General features: G+C 34.1%; 1 protein-coding gene across 4 annotated transcripts in view; it reads left to right on the top strand.

The window, feature by feature from the left end:
- Positions 1–21,821, top strand: part of Mib1 (MIB E3 ubiquitin protein ligase 1) — a 172,756-nt gene that overhangs the window by 55,483 nt on the left and 95,452 nt on the right. For all 4 annotated transcript variants that reach the window (XR_013429657.1, XM_078030283.1, XM_005329032.4 and 1 more), the window contains exons 7-10: positions 1,597–1,780; positions 7,852–7,996; positions 9,881–10,014; positions 19,313–19,420. Coding sequence is in view for 3 of the 4 variants with exons in the window: in XM_078030283.1 (XP_077886409.1) it covers positions 1,597–1,780; positions 7,852–7,996; positions 9,881–10,014; positions 19,313–19,420 (571 nt within the window). In the remaining variant the exon portion in view is untranslated. The remainder of the gene's footprint in view (positions 1–1,596; positions 1,781–7,851; positions 7,997–9,880; positions 10,015–19,312; positions 19,421–21,821) is intronic.

Raw genomic sequence — 21,821 nt, 5'->3', positions numbered from 1 at the left:
GTGCATTACAATTATAATTACAATTATAATTGTAATGCACCAGTTTAAAAAATATATATCTTTTCAATACATTATAATTTTATATTTCAAAAATACATTTTTCTGAATGTTATTCAAAGTTATATTTTATGGTTAATATATTTGTAAATAATAAATAAAAAATAAATTTGTAATTGATGACCAAAAAATGCTTGTAAAGTAAAGAAGTCAGAATCCAGATTTGTTTTAATACAGTGATTACAATTATGGAAAATACCCATGCGTGGCAAATTAAAACAAGATAGTGTTTTTATGAGATTGGCAATGTTTGGGGGAAATGGTGCAGTCTTTTGTAGTTTGGGTCTATTTTTGGTAAATGGGGATCCACCGGGGAGTGGTGGCTGGAGTTCCTGTGGGTGGGTAGCAGCTGAGTGTCCTGCATGGGAGCCAAGCGGCGTCTGGGAGTTCTGCGCTGGTGCTGATGCGTCCTGCTAAGGCACTAATGAGCCCTGCGTGGGCTAGTAGTTGGGAGTTGGGAGTCCTGCTCTAACGTTGAGGCCCAGAGCCCTGCGCAGGGCATAGCATTGGTGATTCCTGTGTGAGAGAAACTGTGTAGAGGTACTTTATCACTCTAAGAGAAGCAGTATTCCCACTAGTTGAGACCTGGAGTGACACAGAATGCTGCCTCCCTCTGGCCCACAATATTGGATCCTCCTATCTTTTGGAATTATAAAGAAATATATTTTTTAAATCAGGAAGGTTTTTTTTGAGCATTATAGGTGTACATTGTAGTTGGATTCACATTGTAAAGTAAATATTCTAAGATGCACTGAGAAAAAAATAATAGAATGATATGTTTATGTATGTCTACAATGATCCTATTTATGGAAAATAACAGCTCTCTAGCTTTATGAATATCATTCAGCATAGTGATAGATAGAAGATCTGTAAGGATACATAATAGAGAATTAGTAATGGTTTCTAGTGGGGTAGTAATGATGATCCAGGTATGTTTGTGTGATATGGAACTTTCACTTTACATGGTTCTGAAATGTTTGAGTTTAACAATGGTCATGTATTTCATAGCAGTTTTTTTAAAAAAAATATTTATTTTTTAAGTATAGATGGACACAACACAATGTCTTTAATTTTATGTGGTGCTGAGGATCGAACCTGGATCCCGCACATGCTAAGCGAGTGCTCTTCTGGTGAGCCACAATCCCAGCCCCAATAGCAGTTTTTAAAAATATCCAGAGGGTGGTGAGATCACATATGACTCTGTTTCCAAATTTGTATAATAAAATTATAACATGAAGAAAAATTATAAAAAAGATACAGATCATTCAGAAGGTACTTGCAAAGGCTCTCTTTACTCTTGATGTGTATAAGATCTTTCTCCCTGTAGTGTTGAAGAATGTATTAAAATTAAGTAAACTTACTGGGCTGGGGCTGTAGCTAAGTGGCAGAGTGCTTTCTTAGCATGTGTGAGGCAGTGGGTTCGATCCTTAGCACCATATCAGAAATAAATAAAGTCATTCTGTCTATCTACAACTACAAAAAAAATAAATTAAAAATAAGTAAGTTTACTTATTTTGAGTTTTGGCTTTGCTTTTGTAGATGGACCTTCAATCCTGCTGTTCTCACTAAAGCAAACATTGTCCGAAGTGGGGATGCTGCACAGGGTGCAGAAGGAGGGACTTCACAGTTTCAAGTGGGTGATCTTGTGCAAGTTTGCTATGATCTGGAAAGAATTAAACTTCTACAAAGAGGACATGGTGAATGGGCTGAAGCAATGCTTCCAGTAAGTATTTAAGATAGTTTGGGGCTAGAGATTACACTTTATTTATGTAGCTTTTTAAAGTAAATTGATTTTGGAAACAAAAGAGGCATAAACCTTCTTAGAATTGTACCTCCATTGGCACGTAGAAATTAGAAATAGCACTGAGTATGGTGGCTCATGCCTGTGATCCCAGTGACTCAGGAGGCTGAGGCAAGAGGATTGCAAGTTCAAAGCAATAGTAACTTAGTGAGCAACTTATGAGACCCTGTCTAAAAAAATAAGGGCTGATTATGTGGCTCAGTGGTTAAGGGTTAAGTGCCCCTAGGTTTAATACTCAGTACCAAAAAAAAAAAAAAAAAAAAAAAAAAAGGAGAAAACAAATTAGAAATTGTTTTCTAATTTATTTCTCTTAAATTAGCCTGAGAAGGTCCAGAAAGGGATGTGGTTGATCTTTTTTTTTTAATTTATATTTTGTGGTATTGAGGATTGAACCAAGGGATGCTCTTCTACTGAGCCTCATCTTCTACCTTATTATTTCATATTTGAGAGAGTATTTCATTAAGTTGCCAAGATTGGCCTTGAATTTGTGATCCTCCTGCCTCAGCCTCCTGAGGAGCTAATTTTACAAAAATGTACCATCACACCTGTCTTGTGTTAATATTTTTGATATAGTACAATGGGGAATGTGATATGGTGTTAGGCAGTAGAGGCTCTCCTGATACCAAGACCCTGAATGAGATAGGAATATGCTCGTTCAGTTTCCAGCAGTTCCACTGCAGCTTTCCTGCTTTTGGGACCTGTGTCTATAAGGGTCTCAAAATCTGAATTATCTGAGGTTAGCTTTCCTCTCATACAGTACAGTTTAATTTTATTATTCATTCAATACATTTTCACCAAATGCTCATTAACAACAGACAAAGGAGTGAGTAGGTCCACATAAAATGTGGCAGGGATCATGGTTGAATCCTAGTACACAATTATTATGGAGAAAAGAGAATAATTCTAAATACAATGAAAATATACTAGAAAAATGTGCACAGAAAACTGAATGTAACCAAAATCTGGTAATTCCAAATGAACTAAGAGAAATTAAGAAAATGACAAGATATAAAAAAAGAAATAATAATTAGAAATAATATGCTAAAATTTTAGGAAATGAAGAGAAAAGGTCACTTTATTTTTTATTTAAAAAAAAATATATATATAATCTTTTAGTTGTAGGTGGACACAATACTTTTATTTTATTTATTTTTATGTGGTGCTGAGGCTCAAACTCAGTGCCTCATATATGTTAGGCGAGCACTCTACCACTGAACCACAACCCCAGCCCCAAAAAGGTCATTTTAGAAATGGAGACTAATTTATTGGCAGGAACACAGAGCAAATAAATATAACAGATAATGTCTTAAGAGCAGTAGAAGGAGGACTGGGGCTGTAGCTGTAGCTCAGTGGCAGGCTCTTGCCTAGCACGTGTGAGGCACTGAGTTCGATCCTTAGCACCATATTAAAAAAATATATGTATATAAGCAAAATAAAGGTATGCTGTCCATCTATAACTACAAAAATATTTGAAGAAAAATAGAGCAAAAGAAGGAAATAAGTAGGAAATTTAAAAAAATTTAAAGTTGTTGATGGACTTTATTTTATTTATTTATACTTGGTGCTGAGAATTGAACCCAGTGCCTCACACATGTGAAGCAAGCACTCTACCACTGAGCCACAACCCCGGCCAAGAAGTAGAAAATTTTAACAATAAAAAAGATAAAAAAAATTCCACAGAAGTGCAAACATGGAATACCCAATATAGCTATATTAATAAGCTTTTCCAAAAGGAAAACCAAAACTCAAATGGAATGAAACAAATGCTACATTTTTTCATTTTGTTTGTTTTACTTTTTGCAATGGTAGGGATTGAATGTAGGGCCTAGAGCAGGCCAGGAAAGCACTCTACTACCAAGATACATCCTCAGCCTTAAAATCTGTGATTCTAGAAGAATTCTTTTGAAATTAAGAATTTGAAACTAAACATTAGAGGGAGGGTACATTGCATACTTGGGAAAACTGATCCAGAACAATAGAATAATGAACCATATTCTGGGAAAATCTTTAAGAAAAGAAAAAATTTCTTGGACTTCTAGGCTAAAAACCAAAGTATTTGTCTTGAAGGAAAATCGTTTTGCTATTAAGAAAAAATCTGATCTTGCTGGGTGCCGTGGCACATGTCTTTAATCTCAGCTACTTTGGAAGCCAAGGCAGAAAGAGAGAACCTGTTTCACAATAAAAACAAGAAAAGGGCTGTGGATGTAGCTCAGTGGTAAAGTGCTAGTCTGGCATGTGTGAGGCCCTGGGTTCAATCCTCAGTAAAAACATATGCACACACACACACACACACACACACACAAAAAAAAAAAAAAAAAAAAAAAAAAGAAAAAAAATCTGATCTTAGTATATTATGACAGAAAACAATGAAAATAACATTTATTTAAGATACTTAGGAAAGAAAATTTTAAACTAAAGATTTTATATTTAACCAAAGTAACTTTATAGTGTAATAGCTGCAGATTGCTGTCAAGATATAAAAATTCACAGAATTTTATTTCCATCAGTCCTTTATGAGTAATCTTAGGAATGAGTCTTAAGACAACCAAAATGACTAAGGTTAAATGACAATTTTGATGGAAAGGGGAGAGAACATAATGACTGTATGTTTTAACAAAGTAAAGTATAACTATCCAAAACTGGAGTGGTAATGAAGAGAGCTTATGGAAAGATCAATAAACTGTTTGGTTGTATTTTAGTTTAGTTTAGTTTTGAACTGGGATGAAATCAAAATATTAAAAGAGATAGGGTAAGAGATATGTATCTATACATACATCTATACATCTATAAATGTATATGTTTTTTAAAAGAAGGAATAAGGAGATATATATGTACACATATATGTATTTATGTAAATGAATTAATGTAAATAACTGTTACTACAATAGAAATTTTATATAAGAAAAGTAATGAAGCTGGGTGTGGTAGCACATGCCTGTAATCCCAGTGATTCAGAAGGCTGAGGCAGGAGGATTGTGAGTTCAAACCCAGCCTCAGCAACTTAGTGAAGCCCCAAGCAACTTGGGGAGACTCTATCTTTGATGAAAAAAAAAAAAAGAGCTTGGGATATGGCTCAGTGGTTAAGTGTCCCAATACCCCCACCTCTACCCCCAAAATTAGCTATATTAAAAGAGGCTAGGATATGGGGCACCAAGGTTAGAAGGGATACATCTTTGAATATGTCTTATTTTATGTATTTGATTTAAAAGTATTTACATTTTATATAATAGTAAAACAAAATTGAATTTAAAAAGAAGACTCCTTCCTACATGTAGAAAATACATGAATCTAAATATATTTCCTCGGTTGGCATAACCATGGAGAAGGGAAAATTCTAAGTGATTTTGTGTGTGTGTGTGTGTGTGTGTGTGTGTGTGTGTGTGTGTGTGTGTGTGGTGCAGATGGAACCCAGGGCGTAAACATATCAGGCAAGTGCTTTACCACTGAACTATAAACTCCCAGCCCCTCCATGTGATTTTTAAAAAATATTTATTTTTTAGTTGTAGTTTTACATAATACCTTTATTTTATTTATTTACTCTTATGTGGTGCTGAGGATCGAACCCAGGGCCTCACATGTGCTAAGCGAGCATTCTACTCCTGAGCTACAACCCTAGCCCCCATTCCATGTGATTTTAAAACACAGTAATTTGTGTTTAGATCCTTACAGAAGGAATATACACAAACTGGATGAAAAAGAAATACATATTTTTCAGAACTCTTCTTCTGTATAGTAGTTTTGATGCTTTTATTCTGAGATTGTTGTATGTGACAAAAAAATCAAATGAATACTTACATCATAATTTTTTTATCCCCAGTGAATTATCAAAGTGGAGAAGGGCAATACGTATATGATATAGAAGAGATAAAATAAAAATTCTGTCTCTTTGATTCAATTTGGAAGAATGTTTAATCTCATGATTTGTCTTTCAAAATATAACAGAACAAAGAAGGAAAAAAACAAAACCTTTTTGCTCAGTTCTGTCAATGAAAAGACCTAGAAAACAGTGAGCATTCTAGTAGTAATAACCAACCTCAGTGCCCATGTTGTGGTTTTCAAATATCCTTGTGCTTTAGTTAAGAATCTCTTTGAAGAAATGGTTAGTGGTAGCCCATCGGAAGGAATTGAAGATGAGCCTTATATTAGATAGCAAGGAAGCCATCAAAGATTTCTTCTGTTTTTTTTGGTGCTGAGGATCGAACCCAGGGCCTTGTACATGCAAGGTAAGCACTCTACCAACTGAGCTATATCCCCAGACTGCCATCAAAGATTTCTAAGGTTATATTAAAAGGACCAGCAGTAGTTGTATGTGGTGGCGCGTGCCTATAATTCCAGGAACTCTGGAGGCTGAAGCAGGAGGATTGTAAATTCAAGGCCACCCTCAGCAATTTAGTGAGGCCCTAAGCAACTTAGTGAGACCTACTTCAAAATAAAAAATAGAAACTAAGGGCTGGGAATATAATGCTCAGTGGTTAAGTACTCTTGGGTTTAATCCCCAGTCCCCCCTCCCCCCCCCCAAAAAATAAGAAGACCAGCAGTTAACTTGAATGGATTCTCATTGACCAAACACAGGATCATAAGAAACCTCATAAATCAAATAATCCTGTTTCTTTTTCTTTTTTTCCTGTGGTACTTGGCATTGAACCCAGGGTCTGCTTTACTACTGACCCATACCCCAGTTCTTTTTATTTTGAAACAGGGTCTCACTAAGTTGCTTAGGGCCTTGCTAAGTTGCTGAGTCTGGCCTTGAACATAGGATCCTCCTGCCTCAGCCTCCATAGCCTCTGGGATTAGAGGCTGTGTGCTACTATGCCTGGGTTACATCTATGTTTGAATCATCTGATTCCAAAACATGAATATAGAAAATAGCAAGTTTACTTCCTGGTGAGTTGACTCACATTGGTAATCCCATTGACGAGGGACGCTGAGACAGGAGGTTCACAAGTTAAAGTCCAGCCTCTGCAAGTGAGACCATCTCAAAAATTAACAAGGGTTGGGCATGTGGCTCAGTGATAAAGCACCCGTGGCTTCAATCCTCAGAACCAAAACATGAACAGACAAAAAGAAAAACATAGATGTAAACTATTTTACTTCTATGAGTTTTGGGGGATTAAGTCGTGGTTTTTTTGTTTTTAAGAAATCCTATTTCCTCTTCTAAGCTATATTGATCATGATTTTGGACTACCTGATTTGCAAGTTCTCAAGATATAGGGTTAAAAAAGAGTTAAATATTAAAACAAGTTTTTATGAACAAGTTAGACTTTATCATGACCTTTTATATACTTGTGGAAGTGTAATGGTATTTACTAAAATATTTTTATATAGGATGTATTAATGTATTAAGTAATACTTTTTAAAATATCTTTTAAAGATATTTTTTCAGGTTTGTAACTAATACATAAACCCATTTGAAAATGGATATCCTTTAAAATATTTGAAATTAGGAACAAGTAAAATTAATACTTTTTTTTGTGTGTGTGGTACTGGGGATAGAAACCAGGGGCACACTTTACCACTCAGCTATATCCCCAGTCTTTTTATTTCTGTTTTGAGACAGGGCTTCATTAAGCTTCCCAGGCTAACCTCAAATTTGTAATTCTCTTGCCATAACCTCCCAAATTGCTGGGTTTATAGGTGTGTGCCACCACTCCTGGCAGGTAAAGTCAATACTTTAAAATGTAAGAACTAACTGTATGTGTTGGCATATGCTTATGATCACAAGTTCTTGGAAAGCTGAGGTGGAAGATCACAAATTTTAGGCCAGCCTGGACAACTTAGTGAGACCTATTCTCAAAACAAAATAGAAGGGGTTGGGGATGTAATTCAGTGGTAGAATGCTTTCCTAGTATGCATGATGAAGCCTTGGGTTCAATTCTCAGTACTGGACGTGTGTGTGTGTGTGTGTGTGTGTGCGCGCGCGCTCGCGTGCACGCACACTGATTTATTTTATGATATGTATTTGGAAACATGAATCTTATCTGTTTTTTGAAAAGACTTTAGGTAAAGTTGGCCGAGTACAACAGATTTATTCAGACAGTGATTTAAAAGTGGAAGTTTGTGGAACATCTTGGACTTATAATCCAGCAGCAGTTTCCAAGGTAGCATCCGCAGGATCAGCCATTAGCAATGCATCTGGTGGTACGTTTTGCACTGTTTCTTTAAAAGTATGATTTACTTTCTGAGTGGCTTATTTTGTTTAACATAATGTTCTATCCATCCATTTTCCTGCAAATAGTACAATTTCATTCTTCTTTGGATTTGTAAGCCATGGAGGAAAATGAAAAGAAAGGTGGGGGATCTCATGAAAATTGAAGGGAGATTAGTAGAGTAAAGGAAAGGGACCGGGTGGAGGGAAGGGAAAGGGAAATACTGGGAATGATATTGGCCAGATTATATTATATTATGTGCATGTATAAATATGTAATAATGAATCTTACCATCATGTATGACTAATAATATTGTATGCATGGACAACTAATAATATTATATAATATGTACCAGTACAAAATATGGTAAAACAAAGTAATATGGTTTACATTAGAACCTTTGCTAATTTCCTCAGTTCTCATATATAGATGATGATGTATGTGTGCTTGGCTTTCTCCCAGATTACATAGGCTCAGTTGAATTCTGACCATCTTTTAGAGTTTCACTAAAGGTTTTTCTTTTTCTCTTTTGTATAAACAAACTTTATTCTGGCTGAAGTACTCTCTGGAAAAGTTCCATAAATAATGTGCTTTTTCTTGAGTTTATCAGGGGCTTCTTAACCTGAAATTCAATATTCTACACTGTAGTCAGAACTTTTCTGTCAAAGAACTATCACTTCTTAAACTGCTTTATTTTTTTTTCTTTACATTATTGCTAGCAACTGGCTTTCTTCTTGGATATTTTAAAATATTAGCATATTTTTCTCTCTATCACTTAATAAGAGTTATTAATACATGCCATAATAAGTAGAAAACCATGTTAAAATGTGAACTTGCTGGATACTTGGAGAGACTTGTTTCCAAAGTCTTTTCTTCCTGTATTCTAGCTTTATGTACACAAACTCAGTTCATTTTACAACATGTTACATGTACATTGTTGTCATTTAGGTAAAAAGATAAAGTCATAATTGTAAATGGAGAAATATAAAATGAAAATGTTAGGGGACCTCCACTTTTATTTTTGTGCTGTTTTCTCCTTTCTCTTCTTTTGTTTTATTTCCTGTTGTAATTTGCTAGTGTACTTAAAGTTTAAATCAAATAATGTTTGTTTTTACCTTGAGGTTGGGTGGCATCTCATGCTGACCATGTGCAAAGTAAAAGAGTGAAGGGTAGCTCCAGTTTGTGATTCATCTGTTTTCCAGTAGCTACTTCAAGAGTTAAGGAGTAGAACTTGTTGGTATTTCCTTTATTAATTTATTATATTGAGAAAAAAAGTCGTATGAAAAAGTTGTACATTTATCCCTGAGTTCTTATTTTTCGTCAAAAAATTGACAGTTAATGAAGTGTGTTGTTAGCATTTAGATGTCCTTTTTCAGCTGAAAATTGCTTTGCCCCTAAAGCATATCACAGGATACTACAGAGAGATCACATTACTTTTGTACCATAATCATTAATATTTTGATTAATTCTAAGGTCTGTAATATTGAGCTTCGAGAGGCACTGTGGTTTACTTAAAATCTAAAAGGAAGTTTGTATCATTATCATATTCCCATCCTAGTGTTCATTCATAGTATCTTCAGTATGACTTCTAAATCTTGAATTATTGTTAGTATGTAACTATTTTTCTACAATTATAACTTGAAACATATGAATTGTAGAAAACTTAGAATGCTTATGGGCATGAATTTAATGTAGCTTCATATATTAGTAATTATATAACTTGCGTGGGTAGTTGTCTATAGCTCAATACAAAAAATAACATTAATGATAGAAATAAAAAATAGGAAAAGATTATAGGAATATGGATAATAGTTATCTTTTAGTAGTTAAGGTTTGAGATCCTCCTATGTTAGCAGCTTTATTTGATGCTTTGCAGAAAGACTCTCACAACTCCTGAAGAAATTATTTGAAACTCAAGAATCTGGTGACCTCAATGAAGAATTAGTTAAGGCTGCTGCCAATGGAGATGTTGCTAAAGTGGAAGATTTGCTAAAAAGACCAGATGTGGATGTGAGCATTTTAAAAATTATTTTGAAGCATACACAAAAAATAGCATAGTTATAATGAATCTTATATTCAACAGTTATTAAGATTTTTCCTTGTTAGATAATTAAAGATTTTGCTACATGTGTTTTATCTATTCCCCTTTTCTTGTTTCTCTAAGGTATTTTAAAGCAGGCACCAGGCATTCTTCAGTGTGCACTTTAAAAAAAAAATTGACATTTTCTTTTGTATTTTATGACTGACAAAACTTACATATAGTTTTTTTTAAGTGATAATTGTTTTGGGAAATGTTAATGAATTTTCTCCATGTAAATGTGATTATATGACATCTTTTAAATATCTTTTAGTAAATTTTACAAATAGTTTCTTTAATCCCTTTTTAAAACATTTAATCTAAACTTGTACCCTTCTGTAAAAGTTGACTATTTCACAATTTGTAATGTAGATGAATTAGAGGTTATTTGTTTGTAACTCTTCATAGGTGATGCTATAGTTTTTCCATTCACGCAAGCCATGTTTTACTTATTTTTTACAAGACACATATATATTTTTTACCCACCTCCCCGCAAGCCCTGTTCCTTGTCAACCTTCTGAGCCTGTGGAGTGAACCCAAAGGAGTGGAGCTCAAGCCATATTTTAAATGGGCTGTTTTCATTCTAGCATAGTTATTGTACTTTTGTTTTGTTATTGGTTACATCCTGGTACCAGTATTATGTTCAGTGCCAGAGGTTGTAGTTGATGTGGCAATTTGAATCATCCTCACCGTGTTATAAGGGCTGTTTTGCCACCTCTTTGTATTTTTGTTTGATTTTAAGTATGCTAGAGTTAGAAGACGAGAGCTATAATTTAAAAGTATTACTTTCCTTTCCAAAACTCTTGTGACATCTTAGCTTTATTGGATAGATATCAATTACAGCAAAACAATAATTTTTCAGATTTGTAATAAGTCACAAATAATTTTTTGATGTTGAAATTTCAAAATTTTTTAAAAGATAGAGTCAGATTTCCTTTATATTCTGTCAAGCACATTTACATTTGTTATACTTAATTTTGTCTTCATTTAATTATTAATATTCTTGCAAAAATATTTTAGGGCATGCTTTCATATATATTCTTTATTTGATCAGTAAATCTAACTTGTTTTTTTCTTTTATTTAAATTGTTTTTTTAACTAATACTAAAATCATAAAAATCACACATTTTAGTTGGATACCATGTAAAATTTTTATTAATGTATGCATTTTATAATGTTTAAATTAGGGTAAGCAGGGCTGGGAATATGTGTAAAGCCCTGGGTTTGATTCCCCAGTACCACCAAAAAAGAATGTAAACACCTGTCTCCTAAACAGTTATCATTTCTTTGTAAAGGAAACATTCCAAAATCCTTTTCTCTAGCTTATTGAAATATCCAGTTATGTTATTTTTTTCTGTAGTCATGCTTTGGTGTAATAGCATATTAGAACTACTTCTGTCTGTAATTTAATAACCATTGATCAGCCTTTCCTCACTCCTTTCTCCCCGTTACTCTCCCATCCTCTGGTAACCATCATTCTATTCTCACATGAAATCATGTGGTATGTCTTTTGGTATTTTGATAGGACTTGCATTTGTAGATTGCTTTGGGTGTTGTGTGTGTTAGTTTGTACAGTGACCAAAATACCTGAGAAAAAGAAAGGAGAAAATATTTATTTTAATTTATAGTTTGAGAGGTTTTAGTGTATGGTTGTCTGACTCCATTTCTACTAAGGCAAAGTAGAAATGGTGGTGGAGGAAAGCTGTAGAGAGAGGAAGGGGATAGGGACAAAGGTATGCCTCCAAGGACCCATTTCTTCAGCTATGTCCCATCTCCCAGTAATTCCATCAAATTATTAATTCAATGATGAGGTCAGAGCCCTCATGACCCAGTCATTTCGCAAAAGCTTCAGCCTCTGAACATCATTGCATCGGGACTAAGCCTTCAACACATGAGGTGGTTCTGGACATTTCATATCAAATCTTACATGTAGTATGGATATTTTAAGAGTGTTGATTCGTCCCATCTGTGAATATAAAATGTCTTTCTGTACTTTTGTATCCTCTTCAATTTCTGTCATCAAATTTAACTTCTTTGGTTAAATTTATTCTAACCGTAACACTAACCCTAATCCTAAACCTAACCCTAAATCTATTTTATTTATTTATTCAGTTAGTTAGTAACTGGGGATTGAACCTAGGGGCATTTAATCCTCAGCCCTTTTTATGTTTTATGTTGAGACAGGGTCTCGCTAAGTTGCTCAGATCCTCCCTAACTTGCTGAGACTGGCTTTGAACTTGTGATTTTCCTGCCTTAGCCTCCTGAGTTGTTGGGATTGATTACAGTCATGTGCCACTGTGCCCTGCCTATTTATTTTTGTAGCTATTATAAATAGAATTACTTTCATGATTTCTATATCAGATAATTTACTATTGATGTATAACAGTGCCATCATTGATGTTTGCATGTTCATTTTGTACCCTCTAACTTTACTGAATATATTTACAAGTTCTAATAGTTTTTTGGTGGAGTCTTTGGAGTTTTCTATATAAAAGATTATGTCTTGTGCAAAGAGCTACAGTTTGGTTTCCTCTTTTCCAATTTGGAGGCCCTTCACATCTTTCTCTTGTTTGATTGCTTTGGCTATAACTTAAAGTACAAAGTAGAATAAAAGTAAGGAAAGGACTGAAATTTCATTCATTTGCCTAGTATGTGCAAGTGCCTGAATTCAGTCACCAGCACGTAGGGGGAAAAAAAAGAGGCAGAAGTGAGCATCTTTATCTTGTTCCAAATCTTAGAAATCTTTCAGCTTTTCTCCATTCAATATAATGTAAACTGTTGACTTATGGTATACAGCCTTTGTTATGTTGAGGTATGTTTCTTCTATACCTGATATGTTCGGAGTTTTCATCATAAATATGTTGAATCTTAACAAATGCTTTTTTCTGCAACTGTTACAATAATCATACAGTTTTTGTTCTTCATTTGTTGATGTGGTACGTCAGAATTGTGTATTTTGAACCATCCTTGCATCCCTAAGATGAATTCCAATTGATTATCATTTTATTGCTGTTGGATTTAATTTATGGGTATTTTGCTGAGGATTTTTTGTACATATGTTCAGCAAAGATATTGGCTTGTAGCTTTCTCGTCTTTTGTTGTCCTTGTCTAGTTTTTATATCAGGGTGTTTTCCTCATAGAATGAGTTAAGATGAATTTCTCCTCTTTAATTTTTTAGAGTAGTTTAATAATTTAAGAAGAATTGCTGATGTTGGTAGAATTCAGTACTGAAGCAAGTCATCTGTTTTTGGTTTTTCTTTGTTGGGAGATGTTATTACTGATAACATGTTACATGTTACTGGTCTGTTTAGATGTATTATTTCATCATGACTCAATCTTGGGTGAATGTGTCATCAAATTTGTGAACATATAGTTGTTCATGATAATCTGTCAAGATCTTTTGTATTTCTATGGTATCAGTTGTAATGTCTCCTTTTTCATCTCTGACTTTATTTGAATGTTCTCTTTTTCTTAGAAGTCTTGATAAGTCTGTCTCATGTTTAATTTATTTTTGCTCTTATCCCTATTATTTCATTCTTTCTATTCATTTTGCATTTGGTTCCTGGAGGTACAGTGATAGGTAGTTTATTTGAATTCTTTCTTCTTTTTTGATATTTTTATTGTCATAAATATTTCTAATAATGCATTTGTTCTATCCTATAAATTTTGATATAGTGTATTTCCATTTTCATTTGTTTCAAGAATTTTAAAATTTGCTTAATTTCTTCCTTGATCCATATGTTGTTCAAGAGTAAATTGTTGAATTTTCACATTTTGTATAGACTTCTTGTTGTTGATTTCTAGTTTTGTTGTGCTGTGTTTGGAAAAAAACTCAATATGATTTCACTCTTAAAAATTTGTTGAAACTCTTGTAGGTCTATTAAATGATCTATTCTGGAGAATGTTCCATGCGTTGTTAAGAAGAATGTATATTATTTTGTAGTTGAATGAAATGTTCTGTCAATGTCTGTTGGGTCCATTTGCTCTGGGATGCAGTTTAACTCTGTTTATTTATTATTCTGTCTATTGCTGAAAGTGGGATGTTAAATTCTCCTATTACTATTGTCAATATTCTGTTCTTTTTTATTTGGTGAACTGTGGTTTGACCCCAGTGTCTTGTGCCTTCTAGGCACATGCCTCACCACTGAGCTACCTTCTCAGCACCCCGCCCCCCACTATTGTATCAGTGTTTATCTCTCATCAGGTCTGTTAATATTTGCTCTGGCTGGGTGCAGTGGCATATACCTGTAATTCTAGCGACTCGGGAGACTGAGGTAGGAGGATTATGAACCTAAATTCAGCCTCAGCAATATATTGAGGCCCTAGGCATTTCAGTGAGACCCTGTCTCTAATAAAATAATAAAAAAGGGCTGGGGATGTGGCTCAGCAGTTAATCGTCCCTAGGTTCAATCCTTGGTATTCCCCCCATCCCACAATTTGCTTTATGTAGTTAGATTCTCTTCTTTTGAGTGCATATGTAATTATAATTGTTATTTTCTTTTTTTGAATTGACCCCTTAATGATTATATAATGACCTTCCTTGTTTCTCTTTATTGCTTTTGATTTAGTCTCTTTTATTTGATAAAAGTGTGGTTATTTCTTCTTTCTTTTGGATTCTGTTTGTGTGGAATATCTTACTTCATCTGTTCACTTTGTGTCTGTGTATGTCTTTAGAGGTAAAGTGAATTTCTTATAAGCAACTTGTAGTTGTGTCTTTATATCTATTTAATCACTCTTTTTCTCATAATTAGAGGCTTTAGTCTATTTCCATTATTTTAAAGTAATGTTTTAACAATGTCATACATACCAAAAAATAGTTCTATAAGGTTTATTATGAAAAACAATGTGCCTTCCTTCACACCCTTGTTTTCTCATTATTTAGAGGCAACTATTTTGAACTTGTAACTGATATTCTTCATATTTACCTCCTTGTCTTCTAATATCATGCTTTATTATTATTTCTTGATTTTCTTTCTTTTTTTTTTTGATTTTGTGCTATAAATTCTCTTTTCTGCTGTGGAACCTGAGGATTCTGTTTCCTTTCACCACCTCCAGTCTACTCCCACCACAACCATACACACACTTTCCAGCTTTTTCTTATGGTTATAGTATATTATAATTTTGTATATTCTGTAAATGGTATTTATATTTGAGCTGTGGAATATGCTAGAATGTATTTTTCTACACAACCTTTTTTTCATTATAGTTCTTACTAGTCCTTTTTAAGAAATAAAAATATAAATTTTAATACAGTGAAATCAAGTTGAGTTTTGACAAATGCATACAGCCACTTAATCTGTACCTGTATTAAGATGGAGAACGTTTCCTTTATTCTAAAGTTTCACTGTGATCTGTCCCAGATCCTATTAACCCCATACATAATTTAAAAAGTTTTTCATTTTTATCTATATTTTTATTATTAATTCCTCCCCAAATTTCTAATTGTTCATTTTCATATTATGACATCAGGTATATCAGTTATTTGTTTCATATTCTGAGAGAAATTTCTTTTAGTGCCTTCTCATCTTCTCTACCTATAAGTTGTCCTCTTTATGTAGTTCCAGATGGCTTCCCTTCCCTCTTTCTTGTGTTATATGTCTTGTTTTGTGTGTTTCTTGTCTTTCCATGTTTACTGTATCTTTTCTAAGGTATAGATTTTAGTGGCTTTTGAGAAAGAATATGTGGGAAATACATCTTTCATGTCTTGATTTTTTTTCCCCCCAACCTCACAGTTATGTTTTGTATGGGGATAGAATTCTGAGTTAGAGATGATTTTCCTTCAGCATAATTTCAGAATTGCTGTTGAATTGGGCTGGGGATATGGCTCAAGTGGTAGCGCGCTCGCCTGACATGCGTGTGGCCCGGGTTCGATCCTCAGCACCACATACAAACAAAGATGTTGTGTCTGCCGATAACTAAAAAAATATTAAAATTCTCTCTCTCTCTCTCCTCTCTCTCTCTCTCTCTCTCTCTCTCTCTCTCTTTAAAAAAAAAAGAGAAGAATGAAGCCATCCTAATTCCTAATTTTTCAATATTCTGTTAGTTTTAAATTTCAAGGCTTTTTCCTCTCTTGGTTCTCTTTATGTTCTCATTCATGCCATCATGTTGGTATTTAAAGTGTGTATTATACTTTGTCTTCTTATTGAGTAGACTGTTGGTAAGGTCCTTTATATATTTTTTTGTCCCTGCTAAGTTTTTAATCTCTTCTAAGTTATTCTTTTCTGTTTGTTTTGGGCCTAGTTTTTTCATGTCAGAGCCCCTCCTTGGTTGTCTGGTGATCTTTGGTTGTCCCTTCTTCTTTAAGAGTGGGCATGTAAAGCCTTATTTGAAAGTTCCTATGTCTGTGAATGGGTTTGTCAACCCTTGACTTAACTGTGGGTTTGTTAACCCTTGACTTAACGTTGCTCTGGGCCACTCCTGGTATAGTTGTTAGAGTTTTTCTGTGGAGCTGATCTGAATCCCCAGAAAATTGTCTTCATTCTCTGGCATAGAGGGTATAGACCTAGCTTTCAGACTTGAGAAGTGGTCCTGGTTTCTCTGCTTTCAGCTTGTAAATACTTACATAAAACTTATAGAGTTTTAAGTGCCAGGTTTCTAAAGGATAGAGCCTCTACCCTTTTCATGGGACAAATATTCAGGTTTCTGTCCATTAAGGGAGGAGTAGTAACTAAGCTGTCTGGTATGGGGAAATCCAGGAATAGAAGTACCTTTTTTTTTGGTACCGGGGATTGAACTCAGGGGCATTTGACCACTGAGCCACATCTCCAGCACTGTTTTATATTTTATTTAGCGATAGGGTCACACTGAGTTGCTTAGTACCTTGGCATTGCTAAGGCTAGCTTTGAACTTGCCATCCTACCGTCTTAGCCACCCAATCCAACCACTGGAATTAAGGCATGCACCACTGAGCCCGTGATAAGTTCGTTCGTTCTTTCTTTCTTTCTTTCTTTCTTTCTTTCTTTCTTTCTTTCTTTCTTTCTTTCTTTCTTTCTTTCTCTCTCTCTCTCTCTCTCTCTCTCTCTCTCTCTCTCTCTCTCTCTCTCCCTCTCCCTCTCTCTCTCTCTCTCCCTCTCTCCCCCTCTCCCCCTCCCTCCCCCTCCCTCTCCCTCCCTTCTCCTCCCTCCCTCTCCTAGGGCCTTGTGCATGAGAGGCAGGCACTCTACCAACTGAGTTATTTCCCCAACCCCATAAGTGCTTTTATATATATAAATGTTATAGATGGACACAATATCTTTACTTTTTATTTTTATATGGGGCTGAGGATTGAATCCCAGGCATGCAAAGCAAATGCTTTACCACTGAGCTACAATCCCAGTTCCCCCATAAGTGCTTTTTAAACAGACTCTTGACCAGTGCTTTTGTGCTTGGTGTCTACCACATTTATTCCCAAAGCCAGAAATATTTTGCCATCAGTTTTGAGCCTTTTGGAGTTCATTGTTCAAAGAATTGCTTTTAGGTTTTTCCTCCAGGCAGGTTTTTTTGGTCTGCTAAAGTTAGTTCTATTTGTTCATTGTCTTTCAAGATTTCAGTGTAGATAGTGCATATGTCTATGTGTGAGCATGTCTTTGTGCATGTGTATGCATTTCCTGTTGAGTTTATCTTAGTTGGTTGAGGCTTAAAAGAAAAAAGTCTTTAGTAAGATGTTAGTGAATAACGTAAATGTGACTCATCTTTTAACTTAATATAAGAAGAATATATTTTTAAAAAGTCTCATGATATTAAAAAAAAAAACCATGTTGTCTTGCCTCATATCCACCAGTGTTTCACCTCTTGTAGTGGATTTTTTTTTTTAAACTTGGTTTTCTTATTTGTTCTTAGCATCTTTCTTTTGATTTTAAAATGAATTCTTGAATATCTTTTAAGTGATTTTTTCCTAGTTTTTTCTCCTTTAATTTGTTCTTCCAGAGTAATGTTTTCTTAAATTTGAATTAATTATTCTGTTTTGTTCATTTTATGTTTTTGAGTCTTTCTCAGCCCTCTCTCTGATCATTGGTTTTTTATTTGTATCTGAATAAGACATTAAAAAATTGATGGATAACTCTCCTTACCTCATGGGACTGACTGACTGACTTTGCATTATGATGATTGGAGGTTTGGGGATCTCCAAATGCCATCATTTAGGGGTCTATTCTCTATGGCTATTTAGTATAGAGCTAAGAAACCTTTTTTTCTGTCAGGGCTGGGTCTAGAGTATGACTGTTGTACATCAGACTTAGGTCCAGTGTCCCTCTTATGAGCCCTCTGATGTGCTTGTATTTGTAGGTTTACATTTTGTCTAGAGAGTCTCGTGTTTTTTATGCTTGGCTTTCTCTTCCCTATAAAGTCAATTATTGTTCCTCTTTCTGTTTTCTTTGTTTCATAAGTGTTTTTTTCCCCCCTGATGTTAATTCTACCTTTCCCTTTGTCTTTATGGACTTTACATTTTAAATTTCAACTGCCATTTTAGTGTGGTCTCAGGAGAGATAGGATATAAATGTGTGGCCAGGCTACCATCCTTAGCCATCTTTTGTTGTCAGATGGATGAGAATGAAAGAGGTAGAAAAAAGAATTGCACTTGGCTTTGGGAATGTTCATGGGTAAGATTTGCTTGTGCATAGCATCTGAAGATAAGGATAGGTTGGAAATTTCGGCTTTATAATACAATAGTTATATATAGTCACCTTGCCAACTCATTTATGTTTGTCTACAATGGTATGTGGTATATTTGTTGAATTGAATTTATTTATTTTTTAGTGGCTAGTAACTTTTCTAAAAGTTTTTCATTCACCTTGCTGATTTTTCCATTTAACCACAGTCTGAGATTTAATAATACAAAAAGAAGTGTACTCTATATACAAATATAAATAACTTTCCTCCCCCTTACCTCTTTTCTTTCTTCTTTATAGTCTGGCTAAACAATTCTTTCATGAGCTCTTAGAATAATGAAACTTTAATTTAAAAAAAATGCTTGCTTTCCTTCTCTAAATTAAAGAGTGAGTTTCTGTTGGGCTGGGGAACGTGTCTCAGTGATAGAGCGTTTGCCTGACATACATGAAGCCCTGGGTTCAACTCCCCAACACCACAAAAAGAAAAGAAATAAAGAGTTTCTGGTGATTTCTCTTATAATATATGGAACATCAAATTATTCTTATGGAATCGTACAATAAACAAGTTTTAAACCTATACTATATGTATATGTTGGTTCTTTATTTCTGGTTTGTGACATTTGTTCATCTTTTTTTTTTTTTTAAGGTAAATGGGCAATGTGCTGGCCATACAGCTATGCAAGCGGCTAGTCAAAATGGACATGTTGATATTTTGAAGTTACTTCTGAAGCAAAATGTGGATGTAGAAGCAGAGGTAATTAAACTAAGCTTGAAAATATTTTAAGTAAAAATTATCTTAGAAATAACTCTATATGAGATAGATTTTCATTCTCAAAATTTAATACTTACCTAATACTTTTCTGATTGAAAATTAAATTTTAACAAAAGCTAGCTTAAAGTATTTTTTGTTTTTTTATGATTCTTCCAATATTTTAGGAATAGCCCTAGGTGAAAAGAGGATTTGCATTTCCTGCTAATCTGATGGAACCATTGTGCTATTGGGAGCCCAGCTGGGTTCACCTAAGAATCATACTAGGAATGTTGAGGGCATGGGAACACAGACATTCTTGAATCAGAGTCTTTCCTGATCTCTGTGATACTCAGAGATAATTCTTTGTTTTTTGTCATAACTGAATTTGTGTTTGTGTAGACTTCTGGTTTCTTGACCTTAATGTGAATCTTTGAAAGTTATAGTGCATGCTTATCACTGTACATATATACATACATTTAACTTAGAGTTTAAAAAAATATATATATATATATATATATATAAATCTATTTATTTATTTATTTATTTATTTGGTATCGGGGATTGAATTCAGGGGCACTTGACAACTGAGTCACATCTCCAGCCCCATTTTGCATTTTATTTAGAGATAGGGTTTCACTGAGTTGTTTAGTACCTTGATTTTGCTGAGGCTGGCATTGAAACTCCTTCTGCCTTAGCCTCCTAAGCCACTGGGATTACAGGCATGTGCTACCATGCCTGGCGAGAATATTCTTATGAGAGGAAAATAAATATATCTTATTGTCTTTGGAATTTCAGTTGAGAATCTATATGTATGTATTGGATAAAGGGTAGCTTGCTTTGTTAATTATAACCTCATATTAAATATATACTTGGATTATATTTGTTTCAGTGTCATGCAAAATTATGTAGAGTAAGTCAGAAGCTAGCAAATTTAGCTTAGGCAGGATATTACAGTTCTGTCCAAAAGCTTCTCTCTTCTTCTGGTGGACCAATCTATTTTTATGAATTAAAAAACCTTAAGACACACATTTGAAAAGACACACATTTCTAGTCATATGTTCCTTTTGCTTTTTTTTTTTTCCTTCTCTAGTTGTATGTATTTTTGAATTGTTGACAGCTCAAAAAGAGCCTATGGTGTTTCAGAGGTAAACAATTCATCTTGCTTGGAATTATCTGTTGCCCAAAAAGACCTGAATTTTAAATTAGCACATTAGAAATCTATGAACTATATAATAGTAGTTTTTTTAGTTGCATGTTTCTTGGATGTAAATTTAGGAATTTAGAACCTAAATGTGTGTTCTAAGAGTTTCTTTTGATGGTACAGTAAAGGCTTAAGTTAATTTTAGCATTTTGTAAGTGGAAGGCAATTAAATTTTTTGTTTTTTGTTTTACTTTGATTTGGGAAAATGGAGTGACGTTTCCTGACTGAATATCTCATTTTTAAAAATTTAATGAATCCAAAAACTGCAGTAACAAAAACTACTAAAATACCAAGCCCTTCTGATTATAGACAGTAAAGCAAGAGGTTAACAAAATTACATTCCTTTTTGCCTTATTTTTTAAAAAGTATGTTTTCTGATTCAGAAGTTCATTATTACAACTACCCATTGATTTATAAATCTAGAGGTTTCTGTTTACATGAGAGCCTCTGCAGAATGAGGTGCACCTATAGAGTTGGAATGAAATTGGCATTGTTTTTCAAGAGTAGGTTTTCTTTCCTATGTAATTGAATTCATATATAGAACAAATGGTTAGTTAATGCTGTGAACATGTAAGATTGATGTTGACATGAGGATTAGTAGCCAGATGTTTGTAAATAATTTGTACCATACTCCTCATTTAGATTTCCATTCTGTACATTTTCTGTTTAAAAAACCATTGTAGACCTAATTTGTAGAAATAGAGTGGAAAAGGGATATTTACCTGTCAGATTAAATATAATGACACTTTTTTTTAATTGATTTTATTTTTTTAAATACACGACAGCAGAATGCATTATAATTCTTATTACACATAGGGCACAGTTTTTCATATCTTTGTATATAAAGTATGTTCACGCCAATTCATGTCTTCATACATGTACTTTGTTTTATTTTTTTTTAATTACAATTTTTATTATACATATATACCACAGTTTTTCATATCTCTGTTTATATATAAAGTTTGTTGACACACAATTCGTGTCTTCATATAAGTACTTTGGATAATGATGTCCATCACATTCCACCATCCTTGCTAATCCCCTGCCCCCCTCCTTTTCCCTCCCACCTCTCTTCCCTATCTAGAATTCATCTGTTTCTCCCATGTTCTCTCTCCCTACTCCACTATGAGTCAGCCTCCTTATATCACAGAAAACATTCGGCATTTGTTTCTTGGGGAATTTGCTAACTTCATTTAGCATTAT

The sequence above is a fragment of the Ictidomys tridecemlineatus genome, chromosome 13 (genome assembly GCF_052094955.1).
Source record: "Ictidomys tridecemlineatus isolate mIctTri1 chromosome 13, mIctTri1.hap1, whole genome shotgun sequence".
Taxonomy (NCBI): domain Eukaryota; kingdom Metazoa; phylum Chordata; class Mammalia; order Rodentia; family Sciuridae; genus Ictidomys; species Ictidomys tridecemlineatus.
Note: the sequence above shows the minus strand (reverse complement) of the source record. Positions and strands in the feature narration are given on the sequence as shown.